Source organism: Suillus discolor (genome assembly GCF_016758755.1).
Source record: "Suillus discolor strain FC423 chromosome Unknown F5147scaffold_59, whole genome shotgun sequence".
In the NCBI taxonomy this organism is placed as follows: Eukaryota; Fungi; Basidiomycota; class Agaricomycetes; order Boletales; family Suillaceae; genus Suillus; species Suillus discolor.
Genome location: NW_024541306.1, coordinates 278044 through 298889, shown reverse-complemented (window position 1 = coordinate 298889; position 20846 = coordinate 278044). Strand labels below are relative to the sequence as shown.

The window sequence follows — 20846 nt, the reverse complement described above, 5'->3', positions numbered from 1 at the left end:
CACCACTGATATTATCGACAAGTTCTGCCTCTGGAACTTTGTCGGATCAATGTTGTTGTTACCAGTGTGCACGTGATCCTTCACTTGCCTGTCCCATTGTGGCAATGCCTCGAAAAGACTGCAAGGGCCAGATCCGCTCCAAGGTTTGATCACAACAATGTCTTGCTGCGGACTCCAGAGGGCGCATTACTGCACCCAAAATTTTAGCTCGGTGGGTTTATAACTCTCAATCTCGCTCATCTTAGTGCCTCACTACGAAGTCAGAGTCCTTGGCAATCTGGGTGTCAGAACTTCCTGACACATGAAGCCCACTGTGGGTGCAGGGATCCTGTAACTGGTTCATGCGACTGGAGCTCACTTTGCCCATGAACTGTGAGTGCCTCTCCCGTGAGCATGCTCTCCTTGTGAATGACCGTAGATTGCCACAGCAAAGACGTTTGGACCATAATGTTGGAGAGTCTACATCTCCCCGACCTCATGACAATGGCGCGGACCTGTCGCGTGCTGAGGGTCATTGCACAAGACGTGGCTCGCCAGCATTTTGGCCACATCCTCATCCCTTTCACAGGGCAGCATCAGAGCGCGTTCTTGACAGTAATGCAGAAAACACAAACCGTTGTCACCCGGATCCTGCGCAAGACTGATGTTGATGGGTGAAACAATCACTCACCCACGAGACTTAAACCTCGTGACTGCTGCGACAGGATTCAAGGAGTTGCACACATTCATCACTGGAGCTCTCCTTGTTCCCTGCATCTCAAAGCAATGTCACCGGGCCTTGTATCCAGTAGTGGGCTGCTTCTGCAAATATGAAGACCACATGCGAGTCATCACGGTGTCCGCAGCCAAACCAGATATGGATGTCATGCATGTCATTCTCCATGCCCCTTCCACGGCAGACATGATTTTGATAACTACGGGAGGACTAGTGTCTTTCTACTTCAACATGTTTGTGCAGGGACTGACACTGAAGAGCCACACAGGTCAGCTTGTGCGATCAGGGGAAAAACTGGGCTTGATCGGGCAGTGGGGTTGATGACTTTGTGGTGCATGAAAGTACAGAGTTCCTGGGGCGAGCATGTGGGCAGCGATCTCTGACATTTTGGCACAAGGTGACAGAGAACACTTTTTTTTTTTAATTCCAATTTCTGTCCTTTGCAGAGTGGTACTCTATGTAGGACATTACTCTCTAGTCTACTCTAAAGGACCCCCCTGTGTCCCTGTGATAATATTGAGTGCACAAATGCCCTGGTGTAGGGCGTGCCTCCACCAGTCTGCTGTTCCCCGCCGGCCATTTTAGATGTGCCACTCATCTTGAGATATGACTTTGTATGTGCTGTCGTGATTCTGGGTCTAACAGTTAACATTTATATACGCGTACTCAGTCGCCTAGGGCGAGCTTGTACATGCAATGATGGGCTTGTTAAACGGATATATCATGAATGGTCCTATGAGCTGTGTGGGCCATTTATGATGTGTTTGTAAGCATCGTTGAGTGAGGTTCTGTGTAGGCGAGTGAGTGATGTACATTTTGATACAGTGTGTTTCATGGGAGGGAGAAGAGAGAGAGTTTGTTGTGTTCGTGGGGACGTGCATCGTTCAGTCTGGTGGCTTGCGAGGAAGCGGTAAATCACCGAAGGTCTTTCGTAGGCGTCCCGTTGTGTTGAGATACCGAGTGAGATGTGGTACTGCTTCTGCTTCGGTTAGAAGGTAGGACATTGAGGATGCTTTCCGGCCTAAGGCACTGACGAGGATGTGTCTCTCTCCATGATAATGTGGACAATCTAACAGGTAGTGCGCGACTGTCTCATTAGTTCCCGGGCAGTGTGGGCAGCAAGGTGTTGGGTGTTTGCCAATTCGGTGGAGGTGATGGTTGAGAGGAGCGTGCTGGGATCGGAGTGCAAAATAAGCTCCCATCAGGCATTTGGGGAAGGCTGCGGTTAGCTTGATGAATGAGCGGTGAAGTATTTTGGGATCAATGCAATTGATGCAATTGAAGCGGGGCGATTTTCGCCAGTCTTCCCCAGTGTTCATGAGTCGTTTGACGGTGTGCTGCTATGAGGGCCGAGATGCTGAGGGGAAGGGTGTTGTAGTGCAAATATTCTGGTAACTCCTCGCGGGGGCTGTTGTGCTGCCGTCCCTCAGCTGCTTTCTTTGTGTGCTTGTCCGCTTCCTCGTTGCCGTGGATATCCATGTGTCCCAGGATCCAGTGCAGTGATACCTTGAAGTCCTCATGGTCTTTGGCGATTTGCTTCAGTCTGCTACTAAAATGATCTACTAGATATGATCCTGAATTTGATTGGAATCTCTCACCGGTTTGGATGACGGCCTGGTTGTCAGGGCGTTTTTACGCTTAGCCTATGTTCATAAACATAGGTACCCCTGACGTACGAAACTATAGCAGACGTTGCAATATTATATAAACTCCCAGGGTCTGCATCTCAACCTGCTTGCCAAAGCGAAGGCAGGGACTGAATCTACCAATCATAATTGGAACCCCAGCGCGAACCGCAGCCCCTGTCGTGCAAGAAACACTTCAGGTAGCAGGCCGTCTTGTAATTACCATGCAAGACGACTGACACAGCATTGGCTTCACAATCCTCACATACCCTGGGCACTCCATTCTCCCGAGCCCACACAGTGAAGTGTGGTGCAGTGTGGCTCTCAAGAGCCTCCTGCCAAACGGGTCCCTCTGGAACCTGAGGAATAGCGAGAACCGGGACAGAACCGGAACTCTCAGCTTCAACAGCCACACTGACATCCTGCGACGGGACAGTTACCGCAGGTCCTTCTGTTGAGTCAATGTTTGCAGCAGAGGGTGGATCCTCAGCTGACTTCTTGCAAGTATGTTTCTTAAGCTGCTTTCGAGATCTGAATGTCTTCGCGCAGGAGGGGCAGGCCAACGGGTCCACTGTCGGATCACGCCGAAGCGCGACCGCCACATGCCCACCCTTCTCCAAAATGCGCGTACGTTCTCTCTTAGCTGCTCTCGAGCGCTTACGAGCAAGCCTTTTCTTTTCACGATTGGCACGGTTGTGAGTCGTGCTGCCTTTCTCAAGGGCAAAGAAGGCATCAGGTGCCTCCTCATTCGCTACTTCGAGAAGATATACAAATAAAACAGACTTGATCTTATTGACCAAGCGGGGATAGTAATGGTCCCCAAAAAGTGTACACAGGGCAGTTTTTACAACCATGGAATGGTAAACTGGCCGAAGAGTCAACCAGGTAAACTGCCCCATCTCTGACTTTGTAGCCATAACTGTGTGCCCGACCAAATCTGATTGGGAGATGAAGAGACAACACCTGAAAACATTCAAGATGTCGAAGACTGAGTAGTCTTCGGGCAGAATCATCTTCCCCTTACAAGAGGGGCAAACACAGAACTGGCTCTTCGATGCGGTGTCTTGCCTGAGGGTACCATGCGGCAAACTGTGAGCAAAAGCCCCCTCTTTAACAATCCTGCGATCAAGAGAAATTGCGGCCATCAAACGCAATTGTAAGTCAAGAGTAAAAGTGAGGAGATAAAAAGAAGAAGTAAAGAAATGTGAAAAATTGCTGTGCAAGTCATTTAAAGCACTCCACAGAGAACACTTATCGACTTGCCGTAGACTGGTACACAGATGACTTGGTCAGGCGATGTGTGGTGAATGTGGACGTGGAATGGAGACTGAACACGGACTGCATGAATCCTGAGTGTCCCTATCGCATCGACCAGATGCGTGGCAATTACGAGGGCATGGACTGTGATCATGGTACATCTGTGACAACATGGTGCTGTCGAGTAGTCTCATTGAGGAATCAGACTTGTCTGTGAAATTCACGTCTGAGGAACTGGTTTCTCGCTGGCCCATAAGTCTATCCATTGTCACACATGCATGCCTCATTGTTACTGCAGCGTTACTTTTGTTTCTGTGACAGTCAATTCTATGGGGGAGGATGCAGGCAACCATATGTGGTACAAGTGCCTGTCTGAGACAGGGTCCTGGGCCTACCTGCGGTGGACGAGTTGGAAGTCAATCTGTGGGTCCAACAATGGGACCCAGACAGGTCGACATTCTCTCACAGGCGTTTGAGGCACACTTTTGCATGTGTGCCTCACACGGGTATGGAACTGGATGTGCAATACACATTGTACTTTGAGGATCCAGAAATACAGGCGGCCCCTGAACCTGTTGCTGCAAAGATTGGCAGAGGTGTGTGGATTTCGGAGGAGGATGATGGGGAACCTGCTGGTCGTCAAACAGCGGCAGGGACAATCACTAGGGTTCATGCCTATCACACTGCAAGATGCACCCATTGTTAATTACCTGATCTGCAGGTAAGTAGGACTTCGAGATAACGCGAGCATCTGATGCACACGACCTGCAGCGCATGGGGCGGGAGACGTCATGGGCCACAGAGAATTGTAGACGATGCCTGAAAAAGGGAAACAAATGTAACAGACTGACACGTTCTTGAGGCAGATGCTGGATGTGGTACTTGGATCATGATTGCATACCTGGTGTGATTGTATGAGGATGCGCTACATACTAACATTGAAAGGATTACACTTTGTGAGCACACATCCAAGTCGTATTGGCAACTGCAGTTGGTGTCTGACTAATCACAAGCGCGTGCCGAGAACCTGTGTGATGCTATGCATGTGGAACAACTTGGAGCAAGGGTGCAGTGTTCGACATGTTGGTTCAGATGCCAGCAGATCATTCGGACACATAGGAGAGGTGAAACAGGGCAGGGACTACAGACTACAGAAATTCTCGGCGGCTCCATCTGAGACCTCTTTCGAACTCAGAATGAAACCGAGGCACAGCCAGGAGGTCGATACATGGAGACAGCGATCGAGTCTATGACTCGGGGTACCATTGTGAAGGACGTCCGATCTGCTCGGTTGCCAAGGCTAGCATGAGATATGGTGAGTCTGAGACTTGATCAGTGTGGACATGCCTCATGCATGTACAGATTCCGAACCGGGGGACTTGCTGACAGTCTGATAAATAGAAGGTGTTTCATGAGTCCCATGTGCCTGCTTTTATCTTCTGAACTGCCTCTGCTTACTCGAACTTCCAGCTCGCAGTCTTGTCTACATCCAAATGGTTTTGAATGCGACTTCACAGCCTGAGGGTTCTCCTCTCTCAGCTGCCCAGGTGGAGGCCGTTGTAGGTTTACAACTCAGAGTGGTGCTATATGCTCCAAACTGATATCTTTATGTTGTAAGTCGTGCACTGCCTATCTGCTATACTTGTGGGACAAGTGCATTCGACCCTAAAGGGGAAGCTAGTGCAGCAAAGGTCTAGAAATGGACGCAGAAGGTGCCGCTTGTCGGCCGATGCGAAGCGCAGGAAAGCGACGGGTGTGCGCACATAGCGCGGGAATGTAGCGGCAGGGCGAAAGCCGAAAGCGTGGGAAGAAACGCGGCTGTGAAGCGGCCGATGCACGAAGGGTTTGGATGATAATAGAGATGGTAGACAATAGAGATAGATATAGAGCGAAGTGATAACTGATACGATATGAGCGGTAAACGGATACTGATTGCCAATAGCTACCAACTGTAGGCTAATGGGAGTTGCTACTGGAATGTCCGGAAAACAATCTCCTGAATGATATGTACTGCTAGTGCTTAAGTATTGCGCTAAGCGCTGTCATGCAGAACCAAGCTGACGCGCTACCAAGCCAACACGCTACTGAGCCAACACGCTACCAAGCTATGTATGTAAAGCTATATGTAATAAAGGTGGTCCGATGCGAAAATGGTCTGATATGTAAATATAATTATGAAACAATGTACCACATTGGGTTGGTTTTGGACTATGGATGGGTGCGGAACGTTGGCCAATGAAGTGCGAGAAAAGCAGCCGCTAAGCGCGGCTGTGTGCGCGCGTGGGAACATTGCGGCTGTCGCGGGAAAGTAGCGGCCGCTATGCGCGACTCGCAGGAAAGCTGCGCTTCATGTAGGAAAGTAATAGGGTGCTGAGGGATACCACAAAAATAGCCTCTACGAGGCTACAAGGACTCCAAATCCTACACCGTCTTGGCGGCCTCTGCTGCACCCAACTCCGCAAGCACTGGACGATTGGCTGCTGTCGCTGCCAGCAACAATCCTCGCTTTTGGGACCCCAAGATTCACAGCGAGCAATGGTATGATACTCACAGCAACCCTTTCACTATCCAGTTTCCTGCTATGATTGAGCCCACTGGGAAACACTCCCGGTTGGACCCTTATTTCTCGCTGCCCACTTTGAAGCAGGTCAGTGGCTGTATCCCTGAAAATTTCAGTCCATGCATTCACAGTCACAATAGCTTAAACTTAGGGATGTGAGGACGGTGAAAGTGCAGTTCCAGCTCCGAACACTAGATGAGGACTATCCAACTGAGGCCGTGGTTTGCAGCAAGAAAGCTGTGAATACCCTCATGCTTCTGGTCAGCCAATGCGAGGCCGCTCGGGGTAAGGGTGAGTATTGAACTTTGGTGCTCTATGTATCAACTGACATTCTGATGCAGACAACCATGACATTATCCAATTCCTCCGCAATGTGGGGAACTCGAGCGCAGATCTGCTTCACTTCGTGCTGCACTTGGAGCCTTTGCTGCCAGAGGCAGGGGAGGTGAGAAGGGAGGTGGTGCCCAAATTCTCCCTGGAGGACTTCGAAAGTAAGTGGGATTCGCTTAAGGCGCGATATGATCAATACTGACGTCGCCGTTGCTCACAGACACCGACTTGGTCTTTTCTGGCAGTAAGAGGAACTAATGTCAGTTCAGCGTGTATTGACCCCGATGGGGAACTGCACAGACGTGCTCAAACTGAAGTTCTCGGGTAAGAAAGGGGTTGCTGAAGCGTGTGAAACTGAAGGAACACGAGGTATGACGTCGGCTGGAAATCTGCGACAGACACTGATGTATCAGTAGGTGTGCACGACTGAAAGTTAAAGGACCTGCCTGACCCTCATGGGCACTACCATACCATGATGGATCTTTTCCATCTGGAAAATGTGCCAGTGGTGGTGCCTAATGTTCGGGACGCCAATGGTGCCCTGATCCATCCTGCGGATTACAGTAAGATATTCACTTCGGCGATGCCGGTGGTGGCTGAGATCGTGATGCGAATGTAAGTTTTTGTTAGCATCGCTGTGAGCCGCGACTGAATTTACATCAGGTGGATGTTCGCCCCTGATGGGAAGCGGGAGAAAGGGTCGAGGATCTATCAGACAACTTTGAAGTCCTTGAAATTGCTGCCAAAGGACGAGCCAGGGATGGCACCATTGGGACAAGGTGCAGGGCGACATAACAAACGGCAAGGGCAAGTGAAAGGCCGATGCCGGCCCCGGCAACGGTGGTCTGGCCAAGAAGGCACAGAAGGTGGTCGCGAGTGGGTGAACAGCTTGCTGAAAGTGCACGTGTTACCAGAAATAATGTTTGTTGGTGTTTGATGTGTCGCATGTGTATTCTTTAAAGTGTAACTCTGGTATTCTGGGTCTGGAATCAAATGTGGTTAGTCAATCACTGTACAGTGACTCGTCGTTTATCTTTCAGGTGAAGCTTTTCCGCCACTGTCGGTTCGTGGAGGATACAATGATCAACCTTCATTTAACTTTGGAAACATTAACTCAGAAACCGGTCGATGACTGAACACGCTGCACCTGCCGCCATTGTGATTGCACCAGCCGCCATCGCATATCCATGTCCTGGTCCTGCACTAGACCCTGCAAAACTCTGAAGAAACGGAATGAGGCTGTATGGCTCTGTTCTGTACAAAGAGTTATATCAGCAGGTCCGGTCGTGTCCCACGAACTCACTCCGCCTAGGGCGTGACATGGGTGGACCCAGGTGGCACCCGTACCCAATCCGTGGGTAGATGGAACTTCAGAGGCCTACCCGCACCCGTACGGGTAAGAGTATCACGGGTGCGGGTGGATCCATGGGTGGACCTGCAGGTGGTATGGGTCACCCGCGGGTGAACTAGTATATGTTATGTAGAACTGTACTGTAGTACATATGAGAACATATGTATGAAATATATGTAAAAAATCAATCAGAGTCAACATCAATTGTGTCGCGGTGTGAGGGATCCTCTTTTCCCTTCCCTTCTCCCTTCTCCTTTCCCATTTTCTTTTGCATGATTTTTGTAGCGATGCTGAGATCGGGCATAAGGGGTGTATTGAACCAAGATCCAACGGCAACCTGTGCCTTGAAAGAGCTTTACCCTTTCGATATAGAGAGGATCCGCTCCTGAGTTGAATGGGCATTTATTGACCGCGCAACGGCGTGTATTTGTTGCTGGCGAGTTAGGTGCCAAAGATGCGCTCGAAGCTGAGTTGAAACTGCTCCTCGACATGGAGGATTGAGGTTTAATTAACTGATGACAAGAGACTCGGAGAGAGGGACCAGGCCACCAGGGCAGCACACATCGAATTTAAACATCTCGAATAGATGTCGGTTGGCGTCATGTTGACAGGCTCTGACTCGGATAAGGACTAAAAATTAAAATCCGTCTGAAAATAGTTTATGGTCATACAGCACTGCTTAGTACCTGTTCAGAACCTTCATACCACGGTTATAGTACCTCAGCGAGCTTGATTTTGACATCGGATAAGTGCAAGTAGGGAGGGTACAATATTCATCTGAAACTAATTTGTCACTTGGCACCGGTTCATACCTCTCATTGGGGTACTAGACCACCCGTGGATACCCAACTTTAGCAAGCCCTCCGACCCATACCCGTGCGGGTGAGCCACCCGTACCACCCACCCCATATCATCCCGACCCACGTTCCATCCGTGGGTGGCACCCAGGTGGGTACCCGGGTAACCCTCACCCATGTCACGCCCTAACTCCGCCATCGGGTGCTGGAAGCATTCTCACTTTAAAATTATATGGTGTGGTACATTGCGGTCATGAATGCCCGTGGCTTGGATAGATTATGTCCAACTCACAGGGGCCGTTTAGTAGTCGGTCACAATGAAGTGGAAACGACTGCGTCGAATAAGGTTGGGTACCCTGGGAGTTTAACACCAGGCGCGGGGTTCGCACAGGCCGGGTCTAGGCTCTGTGGTTCAGTGTCGAGTTTGGCAAGTGTGATCACTCGATCATGTTGGTGTCTCAGACAGAATTTTGGCTCATGGACATACTGAAACCACCAGCGCATGAGGAGGAGTGCAAGTCTCACATAATGTCAAGTAGCTGGCCAATCAGGAAAGATGTATTTGGGGGAGGACTGGCTGATATCTCGTGAAAACACGAGCCAGGATATTGAGAGCCCTATCACAACCTCTTGTCAACCTCTTGTCAACACCTGACATCTGCACGGATAGTTCGCCAACAATGCCAGACGGTAATGAGAAATGTAAGTGTTGCCGTTCTTGTGCAAGTGTGCTTCGTGACATCGCATGGTAGTGCTACGCACGCAATCATTGGTGCAAATAATGGGGCAGCACTTGGAATGCTTGCCGGATCTCCTCACATGCTTGGGAACAGGGTATGATATGCGCGAATTGGGGTCAGCATTGGGAGCTCGATGGTTCGAAAGCATTGTCCAGTCGTTCTTCGGTGCCCACTTCGCGGAGATGCGCCATCTATTGCATGTCACGTCGACATTGATTACAGGCTCTTGTGCGAGACAGATGCTCACTGGTCAAGGAGCAACACCGAACGATCTCAATCTCATTACTCCACTGGGTTCTGCAGAGATTCTCTATGCCAGCCTGGTCGGGGATTTGCAGTATGAAAGGTTTGAAGTGTGCGCGCGCCCCAACTATGCTTTCACGAAGGTGGTGAAAGGTTTCACTAGATTTCGAAAAGGAGAGATGATCATTACAATCTCGGAGGCAGAAGGAGACAACTTGTTCAAGGTCGTGGTGTCCTCTCCCACAACGGTGGACATGACAGTGATGACGCCTGGTGGCTTGGTGATGTTTTATCCGGCTTGGACGTTGAGCAAAGTCACAGTGATCAACAGCCACATCTGAGAGGACAACACTGGAAGGCTGCAGGATAATGTCGGCTGCATGGCGAAAGATGGTTTCAGGGTGGAGAGGTCGACGGACTTCCTAGGTGAGGATTGTGGGAAAGCATGCCCGGCGCTCTGGCGCAGCGTGTTGGACCATGGCGAGCAAATGTTGATGTTAGAGTGGGACGAGAGATTCAGCATCAAAAAGGTGGTGGATGGCTCGCAGACGATGTGGTGCTTGATAGTACATTGTGAGAATGATCTGTGTGCTTACAACCCAAAGAACAACCCTCGGTCGAGGCAGCTGATGCCGCATCGCACTCCATCGGGCATCACAGAGATAGAGGTGCAGGAGGCGCGGATTGCGCAACACTGGCCTGTGAGTGAATGACTGAATGGGGGGCGGAGCTTGAGCGGGCTGATGGTCAATGCGCGCAGGATTACCAAGGGATATTGCAAGGTGTTTTGTATGCCACAAGTGCAAAAAAGGCCCATCTGGTGTCTATACCACTGCGAGACGGTGTGGATAGTCTGGTCGACATGTCCCAGCTGGACGTGTCTCACTGGGTCGATCAGCTTGGACCAGAGCGCCTGATCAGCTCGACAGGGCAGTGCCGAAAGACATACAATGTGATCGCAGACATCCCAGAGGGCGGAACGCTGCCTGGGTACACATTTTTTCGCGAGCATCCGTTGGTTTATGGGCCACCCAATGCACTGATTCGGGAGGTTGGACGTATCACATCGAATGCGGACAACATCTTGGGAAATGTGCTGGTGGTGAAACATACACGGCATATGAAGAATGAATTGATGGATTGTGAGGAAGACAACATCCCTTGGATCGGGATTATTAAGCAGTGAGTGACCCCGAACACCCGCGACACCTTGACTGACAGTGCGGAAGGTGTGTGAGGGACTCCACCTTCTGGTATTAACTTTGAAAGAGAGATTTGAGGAGTGTAAAAGAGAGACTTGGAGCGTATAGTATCAATGATATTAGATTGTGACAGTGTGCAATCATCAATGTGTCCGTGCGAAAGAGGAGTCGGGGGCTTGGCGCGTGAGCACCGTTACGATGTAGATATGACGAGCGGTTCACGGATGCGTGATCCGGGCGGTGTATCATGAAGGAAGATCTGTTGTCCATACCTGTTTGCTCGGATTGCTGGAACCGAGTAATATCAGGATACCTTTCGCTTGAACACACCTTAACAGGCTAGCCATTCCTCAAGGCCTCACAATCTGCGCTCCCTCGAGATTAAAAGAGATACGTTGTCATCGTAGGTACCGCGCTTTAAATTAATAATAATGGGTACCGAGTGACGATATTCGCTTCCCAACTCTCACCTCCACTACCAATGGTTCTAGAGGATGTTAGATCCCAGCAGCAGTCAGAAACGAAGGCAGATGACTCAATCAAAGTCGATGTTACCGATGAGGTGGATTTTGTCGATTATTACGAGCAGGCTACTAGCCGTTTAGTAGTGGACCCCGAGTATGTGGTTGTTGCTCCTACTTATCCTGAGTCCATCGTAACTCATTCGTAACTCACTAGACAGGCGAAGGTCGAGTTTGGGGAGGTAATGGCCTCTAGGCTCAAGCTTAGCCCTGATGGGTTGAAGGTTCTCTGGCCTCAACCCGCTGACGACCCGAACGACCCGCAAAATGCTCGTCATTTCTCACTATCATGTCCCTTTAACTGAGCTATTCATTCGTAGTGGACCGATTTCCGCAAGACTGTGCACTTGATCATCATTACAATGTCTGCAGTGGTACCTGACTTCGACTCTGGAATTGGTATGTATTTCGCCCTCGCTCAATATCCATAGTAGTGTCATTGTGAAATACTTTTATTGACAGGAATCGCGTCGATATTTAGCCTCGCTCAAACTTATGACACGACCTCGGGTGTCATCAACGATCTGACGTCAAAGTCCGTGATGCATTAATCGTTGCTCACATTCATTGACATTTCCCTGAAGCTGGAGCATCTTCCTTCTGGGTGAGATCACACCATTACATAAGAATAGCCTCTTCTCATCTGTAGTCCAGGTTGGGGAGGCATCTTCTGGGTTATGCTCATGAGACGGTATGGTCGGTTGCCAGTACTCTTCTGGAGTCAGGTATATATTCCCAGTGATTTGGCCGATATGGACCCTGAAACCTTGAGCGCAGCTTTTTGCGTTTGCATTCTTGGTTGGTGCCACATTAGCGCCGAATCTAGCCACCTTTGCAGGTATTTACACATTAATTTGGTATTGATTGGACAGTGTTAACTTTTGATGAAGGGATGCGTTGCCTGACTGCATTCTTTGGGCAGGTCGTCATTTTTTTCATGACTGCGTTAAACTGACTACGGTCTTAGAACGTGTCCCCAGGTGACAGTATGATTAGTGGCAATTCTCGTGATAGCTTTGTCATTCACCAACTTCCAAGGGTCTTTACGTCGTGACGGATATCTTCCCCTTCCATCTTCAAGCACGGAAGCTGAACATCTGGACCTCAGGTTTTGTTATGTCAGAGAATGAATCCTTTCATTGGGAGAAACATTTCTCACTATCTCATAGATCGCCTTTCTTATCACCGTTTGTATTTGGCTTTCTTGTAGCGCGTGCGAGGTACGTCTTACATATACTGTCCTTGATTCAGAATACTCATCAACTGTTGGATAGCTGGAGATGGGCCTATGCTATAGGATCTATTTACAGCGCCATCGTATTATTTCTCATTGCTTTTTTTATGGAAGAAACGTACGTTCTGACATACTGTTTCTTCTTAAGATAGTGGCGTTGACTTTTGCTGAACCAGTATGTATGATCGTCACCTTGCATTGAAGCCACTGCAAATTTCTACGGGACTGCGATATCGATTTGAAACTTTGATAGGTGTCACTGGGCACAAGATGGCAAAATACAGACCGCGATGGCCGGAAGTTCTAGTGGCATCTTTGGATGTCGCTTGGCGTCCTCAGTTTTTCTTTGTAGTTTTCTTTGAGGTGAGATAAATTCCATTGCTGACCATACTTAGTACATTTACTGACCTTTTTGAAAGGCATTGGTTTTCGGGTTCTCGATCGGTGTGAACGTGGGCGTTTCCGTTTCGACCTGCAGTAATAAATTCATCGACTTTTGTAGACGACAAATGTTGTCTTCATGGGATCTTCTCCTCCCGTCGGATTTGGCTTCAGCCAATATGCCGTGGCTGGGGCGTATGCGACTCCAATTGCAAGTTTTTTTCCATTCATCAAGTATGCATGATTACTGTTCTCAGCATGGAATTTTTAGGTCGCCGTCCTTCTTGGCGAGTTCATTGGACGATACGTCAATGAATTCATTATGGACCTGCATATTCGCAAAAACGGTGGTTTCTTCGAGGCCGAGAGCCGCTTGTGGTATGCAAACTCAACGATGGTCCAAGGTTAGAGCTGAGAATTTGTGTAGGACCTGTTACTTAGCCATGCCGCTTTATATCTGTGGCTTTTTGACGCTGGGTGCTGGGATACAAAATCTCAACGAAGCCGCTCTCATCATAGGCTGGGGCATTGCATTTGTTGCAATCACCCTCAACACTGTTGCAGTGTGTAAGTCTCGGATCCAATACTTTGAGTTCGTGGGAAAACTCAAGGAATATTATTAGACGCATATTGTAATGACTGCTTCCCTCGCAGGGCAGTGAGTGACGCATATATACTTATTTGCATTTCAGTGACACATCCTTCCACTCTAGGGCGAAGTCAGTGCCCTCTTAAACTTTGCAAGATCAGTGGGCGGTGAGTTACAGCAACACATGATTTGTCTTTGTCCAACGTGGCCTAGGTTTCGCAGTCGCATATTTCCAAGTCCCATGGGCTACAAAATCTGGAGCATTGATGGTATTTGGTGTTGAAACAGCGCAAGTGATATCGCTTGACGCACTCGAAGAGTCTGACGATTTTTATAGGCTTGTGATTGGCATGTTTTTCATCGCCGTTCCTATGACACAACTGAAGGGAAGCTACTTCCGAGTAAGTGCGGTTCTTTTGATTTGTGTTACAGCACTGAATCTGTACATCAAATATTAGGCACGTTTTGCCTTATAATTGGCACTTGACAGCTTCTCGATTTCAGAACCAGAAGAATCGTTTAGAGTTAGACATATATGCTACTGCTTCCTTTAAGTTGTATGTACGTACCTGCGGGCGTCTACAATGTTATGTTTTGGTGTATGCAGTAAATTGACTTACCTAATGATATTACGTACTGAGGTAGGAGTAAGTCCCAGCACCCGAACTCTTCAAACTCATCTCTTCAACTTCTCTTCCGTCATCATACTTGACTATGTTCTTACCGACCCTCGTCTCTCTTTTTTTCATATCTTCGGCAACAGTCCGAGCTTCTCCATGCGTCGCTTTTGATGCCAATTGGAACCTCCTTGCTTTCAACCTCAACGGCAAAGACTGGAACGCGGGCACCCAAGACACCTGGTCCAGCAGTCAGTTTCTTGTCATTATGAGAACTAGAGGCCTAACATTCTGTTTATGCAGGCACTGCAGCCACAGACATCACAACATCCAACCGACCGTCAGTAATTTTCGGCATCCATACATCACGCTTACATTTTTCCTCCACAGGCCATTTGATGCAGCTAACACTACATGCTACCTCTCGCAGGCAAGTCTGAGCATGCACAATTATAGCTTTTGAAGGCGGGCTAATTTCCCATTGATAGTATGCCAACGCGATCTACGCCATTAATGCCGATTCCAAGAATCCTTCCTCTCTTTACATCTACAATGCGGCTGCAAAATCATGGTCCATGCAAGCGGTCAATGCTGGTTCTTTCGACTACACGTCTTTTGATGCTATTCTGGACCATGACACGAACGTCTTCTGTAAGTTTGTGCCGTTACTATGCAACGTGTCTTGTTGACATGCCACCACAGATGCATTGTCACAGGGAAACCTCTTCTCCCTAGACATGGGTTCACTTAATGCGGCCAATAGTACACCATTAAGCTGGACTAACGATGAACAAGTGCCGTACCCCTCGGATTACGTTCCAGTCATGGCTCTTGCACAAAATCACATTCACTTCCTAGACGTCCCCAACGTCCCTGCTGGGAGCGCAGACATTTTCGTCATTCATTGTGCGTATCATACTCTTATCGTCATAGGGAGAGACACTAACAGTGGCACCAGACTCCTACTTCCAACCGCAGTCTCAAGCCTACCCGCTCCCAGATGGGAGCGCATTCCCTACCACTTACGGCCAAGTTGCCTCATTCTTCCAGGCGGACAACACAGTAAGTCCTATACTTTTCTACTTGAGATCCATTCTCATGTAGTTGATAGGTTCAGCAAGAGTTCGCCTTCATTCCCGCAGATTCCTCTGCCACTTACGTTGTCAATGTTGAGGTATGGTCCCTCATTTTGACTCACTCATTCTCACTACTAATCAATCTTCAGACAAACACCACTCAGGCCCTAGCAGCGCCCGCCACCAAAGACTCCAAAGCAACATACTTTGCCGGTGTCACAGCTCTCGTGCAGCTCACAAGCAATGGCACCGTGTCTTACCTCCCTTACCTTGAGGGTAACACGAGTACGAACATCGCTGCAACATGGGCTACTGTGAGCAACCTCGCGGCAGCTGCCCCACCATCGTCATCATCCTCTTCGAGCTCCAGCGGGTCGAGTGGCAATACCTCCGGCTCACACAGCACGACCAGTCCAAGCACCACCGCATCTGGAGCCGCTTTGGGCGCAAGCGTGCAATACAGCGTATTCATCACTTGTGTTCTGTGTTTCGCTGCGTTCGCGGTATGAACACTACTATCCTTTTTTTGAACGATGATGCTACAACTTCATACGGGACCTTTCACACACATAATTGGAGTACCCGCTGTGATAGGACTGATTTTTTGGAACTTAGACTATTTTGTGACCTCGCAATTCAGTGTTTATTTCCCAGCATAGTTTAATTCGCTCCTTGTGTTGTCCGACATGCTCTTCCTTTATTATGGAGAATTGTGTTTATTAGGTCTGGCGGAGATTCCGTGTAATTGTTTCTTATAGTCTTAAGGTTTCTAATGCTTCCAAGCGGTAAGAAACCTAATGCGACTGGTGCAAACGTCTTGGCAGAATACAATCCTTGCACTTGCCTCATGAAATTAGCAACATCGCATTACAAGGCGAAGTGCTTCTAAAATGCCAGCGGGATGTTAGAGGACAACATCAGATAATAATATTATTGTCACGCACTCGGAAATATCTACCTCTCAGTTGCAACGTTGGCACAGCAATTAAAAACAATCCCACGACAATCCTGTCATGTGGTTAGAACTGGTTAGAATCTGTTCTGAGCTGCTCTGGCGTGTACATACGCTGCTTCAACACCAAATGTCTGAATTCCACCAGATTTTGTTGCCCATGGGACTTGGAAGTATGCTACGCTGAAGCCTGTGAATAGTCATGATGTGTGGTCAAAAGTAGAGAAGTATTGCAAATGCCTACCACCGAGCACGCGCGCCAGGTTGAGCAGAGCACTAATTTCTCCCTGATGCCGCGGGAAACAATCATTGCAATATGCGTCTAAAACGAATTAACAACTAAACCAATAATCGCAATTGATAGTGAGGCTCACAGACGGCAACTGTATTCACCATAACTGCTATTTCCGCTATCCCCCACCCTAAGATAAATGCAGCTTTATTCAAATGCTGAATACCAGCTCCCAGTGTCAAGAAGCCACAGATGAACAGTGGCATTGCTGCATAACATGCCCTGCAGCATGCATGTCCTATCAGTAGCTGCTATGTGACAATCAACATTCTGCACCCACCATAATCGACTCTCGGCTTCAAATACACCTTTATTCTTCCGGACAGTGAAGTTCATAATTCGTTCGTTGAGAAATCGCCCGCCCAACTCTCCTAGAATCACCGCTAGCTAGTACGACATGAGCACACTAGCGTCTGCTGATAACAGTGAGGCTCACGATCGGAGTCGCATAGGCACCAGCAACCCCAAATTGGCTGAATCCAAAACCGACTGGAGGAGGGGAGCCCATAAAAACGACATTCGTCACCTAGCGTCCTTAATTATCAAAGGTTGCGTAAGTGACAAACAGCAGCTCACATTGACGCCAACTGAGAATCCAAAAACAAAGGCCTTGAGTGAATACCATTAAGGTTGAGACATTGCCAATTGCTTTATTTGCAAACTCACTTCAAAACATACAACCAAGATAAACTGAGGTCTCCATACAACGTTCAAACATGCCCATACAACCTCTGACCAGCGTGACCGATACTTGGCCATCTTGTACCCCGTGATGCCAATCAGGGTCTCGAGTCTATATTGTATGCCTGGCAATATTCGTTGCGGGTTGGGATCCAGATGGCGGTCATACATCCTAATCATGGGGTAGCATTATACAAGATGTGTTATGAAACATAAACTTACGTTTCTTCCACAAACAGACCGATCAGGAGTACAATGACGGCGCTGTAGAGCGATCCAATCCCATAGGCCCATCGCCAGCTGCACGCGCATCAGTAGCTGTTTATCCCGAAGGGGAGGGTAGACTTGCCTCGTACGTGCTACAAGAAAGCCAAAAACAAATGGCGATAAGAATGGGGATCTGTACAAGTCATGAGTGCAGTTAAATGCCGATGAACTCGTTGATAACATGCATGATGAATCCAAATGTCCAAATATTCAATTTTCGAGCTTGTAGATGGAATGGGAATATGTCAGTGATAACATACAGGCCCTTAAATCAAGTTCAGACGACGATATCATGGATGAGGGCATGTAGGGCGTACCGTGACCTGAGGACATGTCCTACTTATCCGTAACTATCATCGTCGCTAATTGAGAAACTTAGATAGGAGCATACCCAAAAAATGCTGTCAAACAGCGCATTGCTTTCAAATGAAAAATGTCGGCATCGAATTTGTTCACTGCACATGAAATTTTACCTGTGAAGGTTGCCAGGTCCGGCGAAAATGTAGCGCCAACGAGGAAGGCAAGGGCAAAAATCTAAGCACAGACTTAAGGATTCCAGCACTACAAAATTGTCTCAAAAGATACGTGCCTGTGTCCAAAATAGCACAGGAAGGCGACCGTAACGTCGCATGAGCATGACCCAAAAGATCCCACCCCACCCTTATGGGAAGAATCAGTCAACCTGTGAGATTTCATCTCTCGAACAGCCAAATTAACCTATCAGGAAAATGCTCCAACTATTGGCTATTATTAATATTTCCCTTCGCTAAAGAATGTGAGGCTACGCACTTGGACGTGAGGTTATTGATAACGCCTGTGGTTGTGTGATATGTCTGTGCCAATCCAAAGATTGAAGCAATCCCTAGCGATGTCATCAGATACTACAACAAGCATCGTAACGTGAACGCACCAATTCCCGAATCAAAGTCTGGTATGCTGGCTGCCAGAGTAATAACAAGAAGGTGCAGTGCTTTACGCCGATCACTCCACTATCTCAAGAGTTAGGTCACCTCAGAGCAAGATGCCAACCATATTCTCACATTCTGTGGGTCATTCGGATCGTCGGCAGGTTGTGGCCAGAGAATCGTAGAGCCGTCGGGGCTCAGTTTAAGCATTGAAGCCAATGCCTCGCCAAACTCGATCTTAGCCAACCTAGATTTAAAGGAAGGTGTGACGTTAGTCCTTAACTCACTGCTAGAAACTAAGACTGCGATTGAGTCACATACTGAGGATCAATCACCAAACGACCGGCAGCCTGCTCGTAGTAAGAGGCGGGGTCGAATTTTTCTGCGACCTCGACATCAAATTTACCCAAGTGTTCTTCTAGTTGGGGCATCATGGCTCAGAGTTAGGGAAGTGGGACTGATAGCATGGTGTCCGCCCGAGAGGTTTATATACCATGTCAAGATTGTAATCAAGTTTCACATGTATCAGATGACTATTTTGGATGTGACTGTCTGTTTTGCCAAGGCGCGATACTAGGTCCCAGGGAGCCTTCAAATGTTGTGGAGATACCCGTGCCAAGCTGGGGTAAATTCCTGAATTTGCAGCTCCTAGGATCCGGTAGTAGGTGGTACTATAACTAACCTAGTTCGAAGGAAGACAGCCACGCTATTTACAACTCAGGAACGCGTCGATGTCCACGTGACACAATTGCTTCTATTTCCTCCATACCTGAAGAAACCATGGATGATACCTTCGTTGCTTTATCTGCTGGTCTGCGTCGACGCATAGATGATGCATTCGACAGAGCTACTCGAAACACTTCAGGATCGTCAAACCCGCCTCGAAAGAAGCGTAAGCTTGACTCAGCTCAGTCCAGTGGATTCGCCGCTGTAGAAGATGTATCACCAGGAGGATTTTTGATAGAGGACGCTGGAGGTTTTCTACTTGATGAATACGAAGGCCGCACTCGGTCCCCATCTCCGGACCCTATCTCCATATCACTTTCATCTATCCCAGCTGCACTTCAACTTCTTGGACTTCCTCCAGATGACGAAGAAGTTCTTTCTGTGTTTCGAAATGCTACGTCAGGTTGGGGAGAAAACTTGGAGGGATCGAGCGAAGTCAGCCGGAAGGACTGGCGATCGGTGTGTGCTGCCCTTCTAGAAGGAGAAGACGAGGAAGGGAGTGACGATCCCGGGCCTTCTGCTGCTCATTCCGAAACAGCAGCACGCAGTGACCAGGAGGAAGATAGTGGCCCGGAAAGTGATGAATACCGCATGTCCGTCGATGGGGACATGAGTGAACCAGAAGCATCTGATGAGGAATATCAAGATGATAAGCCTGCCGCTGTTTCTAGATCGCGCAAACCCCAAAAGGCATCCAAGTCGTTGCCCGCCGACGCGGAGCTTGATGCTGGTCAATTGAGCGCGAAACAAAAGGCTGAATGTCGGGAGGACTTCGCAAGGTTCTTCCCTGATGTGCCTGATGCTGAGCTGGACCGTCAGAAAATCATGATCAAGGACGTTACGCGCGTTGCTAATCTGCTTAAGGAGAAGATAAAGGCTGAGGAAGTAAGCACTCGAATTCTCTATCGGCGTCCCTTGTCGACAGAATCACCCTTCAGATTATTGCAATGCTGGAAGTGTTCTCCACTTCACCAGATAAATCCATGAGTCTTCAAGACTTTGAAAGAATGATGATAGCAACAAAGCTCATAAGGTATGGGCAATAATGAACAAAAGCCTAGTTACAAAGTTCTACAACTGGAGTGGCATATTACAGTCCAAATGTGCAGGATATCATCTGAGCGACAAATCACCTAAGGTCCTCCCGTTCCATAGTTCACAGGAGCAGAACCTTGATTGAGAGCCTGGTAATGCCCGTTGCCGGTGTCTGTTACATCATAGTCTCAGCCGCAGTGCACAGGATGGCAAACAATATACGTACAATGGAACCCCCCGTAACCATATTTCTCTTCAGCTTGCATCTTCTTGTAGATGAGCCAAAAGGCATGCTATGATAAGGAGTCAGAGTCTGTCTCTTCAAGGAGACGGGTAACCGGCGCACAATATGTCCGGGGATATATCCCAAGCTATGCTCGTGATCAGCCTCTGTCATGGTTACTGCATTGACCATGGGAAGCTCACATGGTCAAACATATGTTGATGAGCAAGTCACAGCTACAGCCGGTGACAAAAGCAGCAGCAGCCGGCGGAAAGAGGATAGCAACCTGTTCAGTGATTCAATTCCTTGTGTATGTTAAGCAAATATTGTACGAACAAGAATCAAAAGGACGTCAGAAGCTTTGACCATAGTGGCGCGCAAGTAGGAAGTTATGTTGATGCAGTTGGCAAGAAGCTTGGGGCTTATATTTACGTGTGGGGCGCAGCCGCAGCGGCCAACAAGAACACGAGGACCCCAGACTCTGCATGACCTCAGCGGTTTATAATTAGCGACACGAACCGAGAGTT

The 20846-nt window shown here is 48.5% G+C and overlaps 8 protein-coding genes across 8 annotated transcripts; 5 read left to right on the top strand and 3 right to left on the bottom strand.

The window, feature by feature from the left end:
• Nucleotides 1–2353: 2353 nt before the first annotated feature.
• F5147DRAFT_763169 (uncharacterized protein) lies at nucleotides 2354–3558 on the bottom strand (the record flags this gene model as incomplete). The annotated part of the gene is made up of 2 exons (XM_041440623.1): nucleotides 2610–3558; nucleotides 2354–2395 (listed from the first exon to the last, which is right to left on the bottom strand). Exons 1-2 carry the CDS (start codon nucleotides 3483–3485, stop codon nucleotides 2354–2356), a joined length of 918 nt encoding a protein of 305 aa, XP_041289105.1. The 5' UTR covers nucleotides 3486–3558.
• Nucleotides 3559–5090: 1532 nt separating this feature from the next.
• On the top strand, nucleotides 5091–7424 carry F5147DRAFT_777523 (uncharacterized protein; the record flags this gene model as incomplete). The annotated part of the gene is made up of 9 exons (XM_041441994.1): nucleotides 5091–5156; nucleotides 5990–6244; nucleotides 6298–6448; nucleotides 6499–6648; nucleotides 6708–6731; nucleotides 6757–6811; nucleotides 6848–6899; nucleotides 6927–7102; nucleotides 7151–7424. 9 exons carry the CDS (start codon nucleotides 5091–5093, stop codon nucleotides 7422–7424), a joined length of 1203 nt encoding a protein of 400 aa, XP_041289104.1.
• Nucleotides 7425–9315: 1891 nt separating this feature from the next.
• Nucleotides 9316–10878, top strand: F5147DRAFT_777522 (uncharacterized protein; the record flags this gene model as incomplete). The annotated part of the gene is made up of 5 exons (XM_041441993.1): nucleotides 9316–9337; nucleotides 9388–9932; nucleotides 9984–10319; nucleotides 10379–10800; nucleotides 10848–10878. The coding sequence occupies 5 exons, from the start codon at nucleotides 9316–9318 to the stop codon at nucleotides 10876–10878; spliced, it is 1356 nt and encodes a 451-aa protein (XP_041289103.1).
• Nucleotides 10879–11072: 194 nt separating this feature from the next.
• Nucleotides 11073–13947, top strand: F5147DRAFT_839549 (major facilitator superfamily domain-containing protein; the record flags this gene model as incomplete). The annotated part of the gene is made up of 21 exons (XM_041444234.1): nucleotides 11073–11227; nucleotides 11312–11438; nucleotides 11499–11610; nucleotides 11662–11740; nucleotides 11804–11876; nucleotides 11926–11945; nucleotides 11996–12066; nucleotides 12119–12179; nucleotides 12232–12266; nucleotides 12322–12327; nucleotides 12380–12459; nucleotides 12511–12561; nucleotides 12616–12693; nucleotides 12752–12938; nucleotides 12995–13027; nucleotides 13078–13167; nucleotides 13228–13334; nucleotides 13384–13523; nucleotides 13580–13614; nucleotides 13670–13712; nucleotides 13759–13947. Coding segments are annotated over exons 3-21 (1461 nt in total), but the record flags the coding sequence as incomplete, so codon positions are not given.
• A 244-nt stretch (nucleotides 13948–14191) lies between these two features.
• On the top strand, nucleotides 14192–15823 carry F5147DRAFT_343237 (uncharacterized protein). The gene is made up of 6 exons (XM_041429302.1): nucleotides 14192–14592; nucleotides 14651–14813; nucleotides 14865–15068; nucleotides 15121–15224; nucleotides 15274–15336; nucleotides 15388–15823. The coding sequence occupies exons 1-6, from the start codon at nucleotides 14260–14262 to the stop codon at nucleotides 15745–15747; spliced, it is 1227 nt and encodes a 408-aa protein (XP_041289101.1). The 5' UTR covers nucleotides 14192–14259; the 3' UTR covers nucleotides 15748–15823.
• A 103-nt stretch (nucleotides 15824–15926) lies between these two features.
• On the bottom strand, nucleotides 15927–19154 carry F5147DRAFT_343199 (major facilitator superfamily domain-containing protein). Its single transcript, XM_041429301.1, has 22 exons — nucleotides 19018–19154; nucleotides 18657–18955; nucleotides 18471–18582; nucleotides 18341–18419; nucleotides 18220–18292; nucleotides 18148–18167; nucleotides 18020–18090; nucleotides 17904–17964; nucleotides 17822–17849; nucleotides 17748–17766; nucleotides 17616–17695; nucleotides 17513–17563; nucleotides 17386–17463; nucleotides 17149–17335; nucleotides 17059–17091; nucleotides 16919–17008; nucleotides 16763–16869; nucleotides 16565–16704; nucleotides 16435–16512; nucleotides 16305–16380; nucleotides 16183–16246; nucleotides 15927–16123 (listed from the first exon to the last, which is right to left on the bottom strand). The coding sequence occupies exons 2-22, from the start codon at nucleotides 18767–18769 to the stop codon at nucleotides 16106–16108; spliced, it is 1578 nt and encodes a 525-aa protein (XP_041289100.1). The 5' UTR covers nucleotides 18770–18955; nucleotides 19018–19154; the 3' UTR covers nucleotides 15927–16105.
• F5147DRAFT_777517 (uncharacterized protein) lies at nucleotides 19116–20107 on the top strand (the record flags this gene model as incomplete). The annotated part of the gene is made up of 2 exons (XM_041441992.1): nucleotides 19116–19946; nucleotides 20000–20107. The coding sequence occupies 2 exons, from the start codon at nucleotides 19116–19118 to the stop codon at nucleotides 20105–20107; spliced, it is 939 nt and encodes a 312-aa protein (XP_041289099.1).
• On the bottom strand, nucleotides 19924–20784 carry F5147DRAFT_713212 (uncharacterized protein). The gene is made up of 5 exons (XM_041438398.1): nucleotides 20656–20784; nucleotides 20523–20605; nucleotides 20443–20467; nucleotides 20323–20389; nucleotides 19924–20268 (listed from the first exon to the last, which is right to left on the bottom strand). Exons 1-5 carry the CDS (start codon nucleotides 20686–20688, stop codon nucleotides 20195–20197), a joined length of 282 nt encoding a protein of 93 aa, XP_041289098.1. The 5' UTR covers nucleotides 20689–20784; the 3' UTR covers nucleotides 19924–20194.
• Nucleotides 20785–20846: the final 62 nt, after the last annotated feature.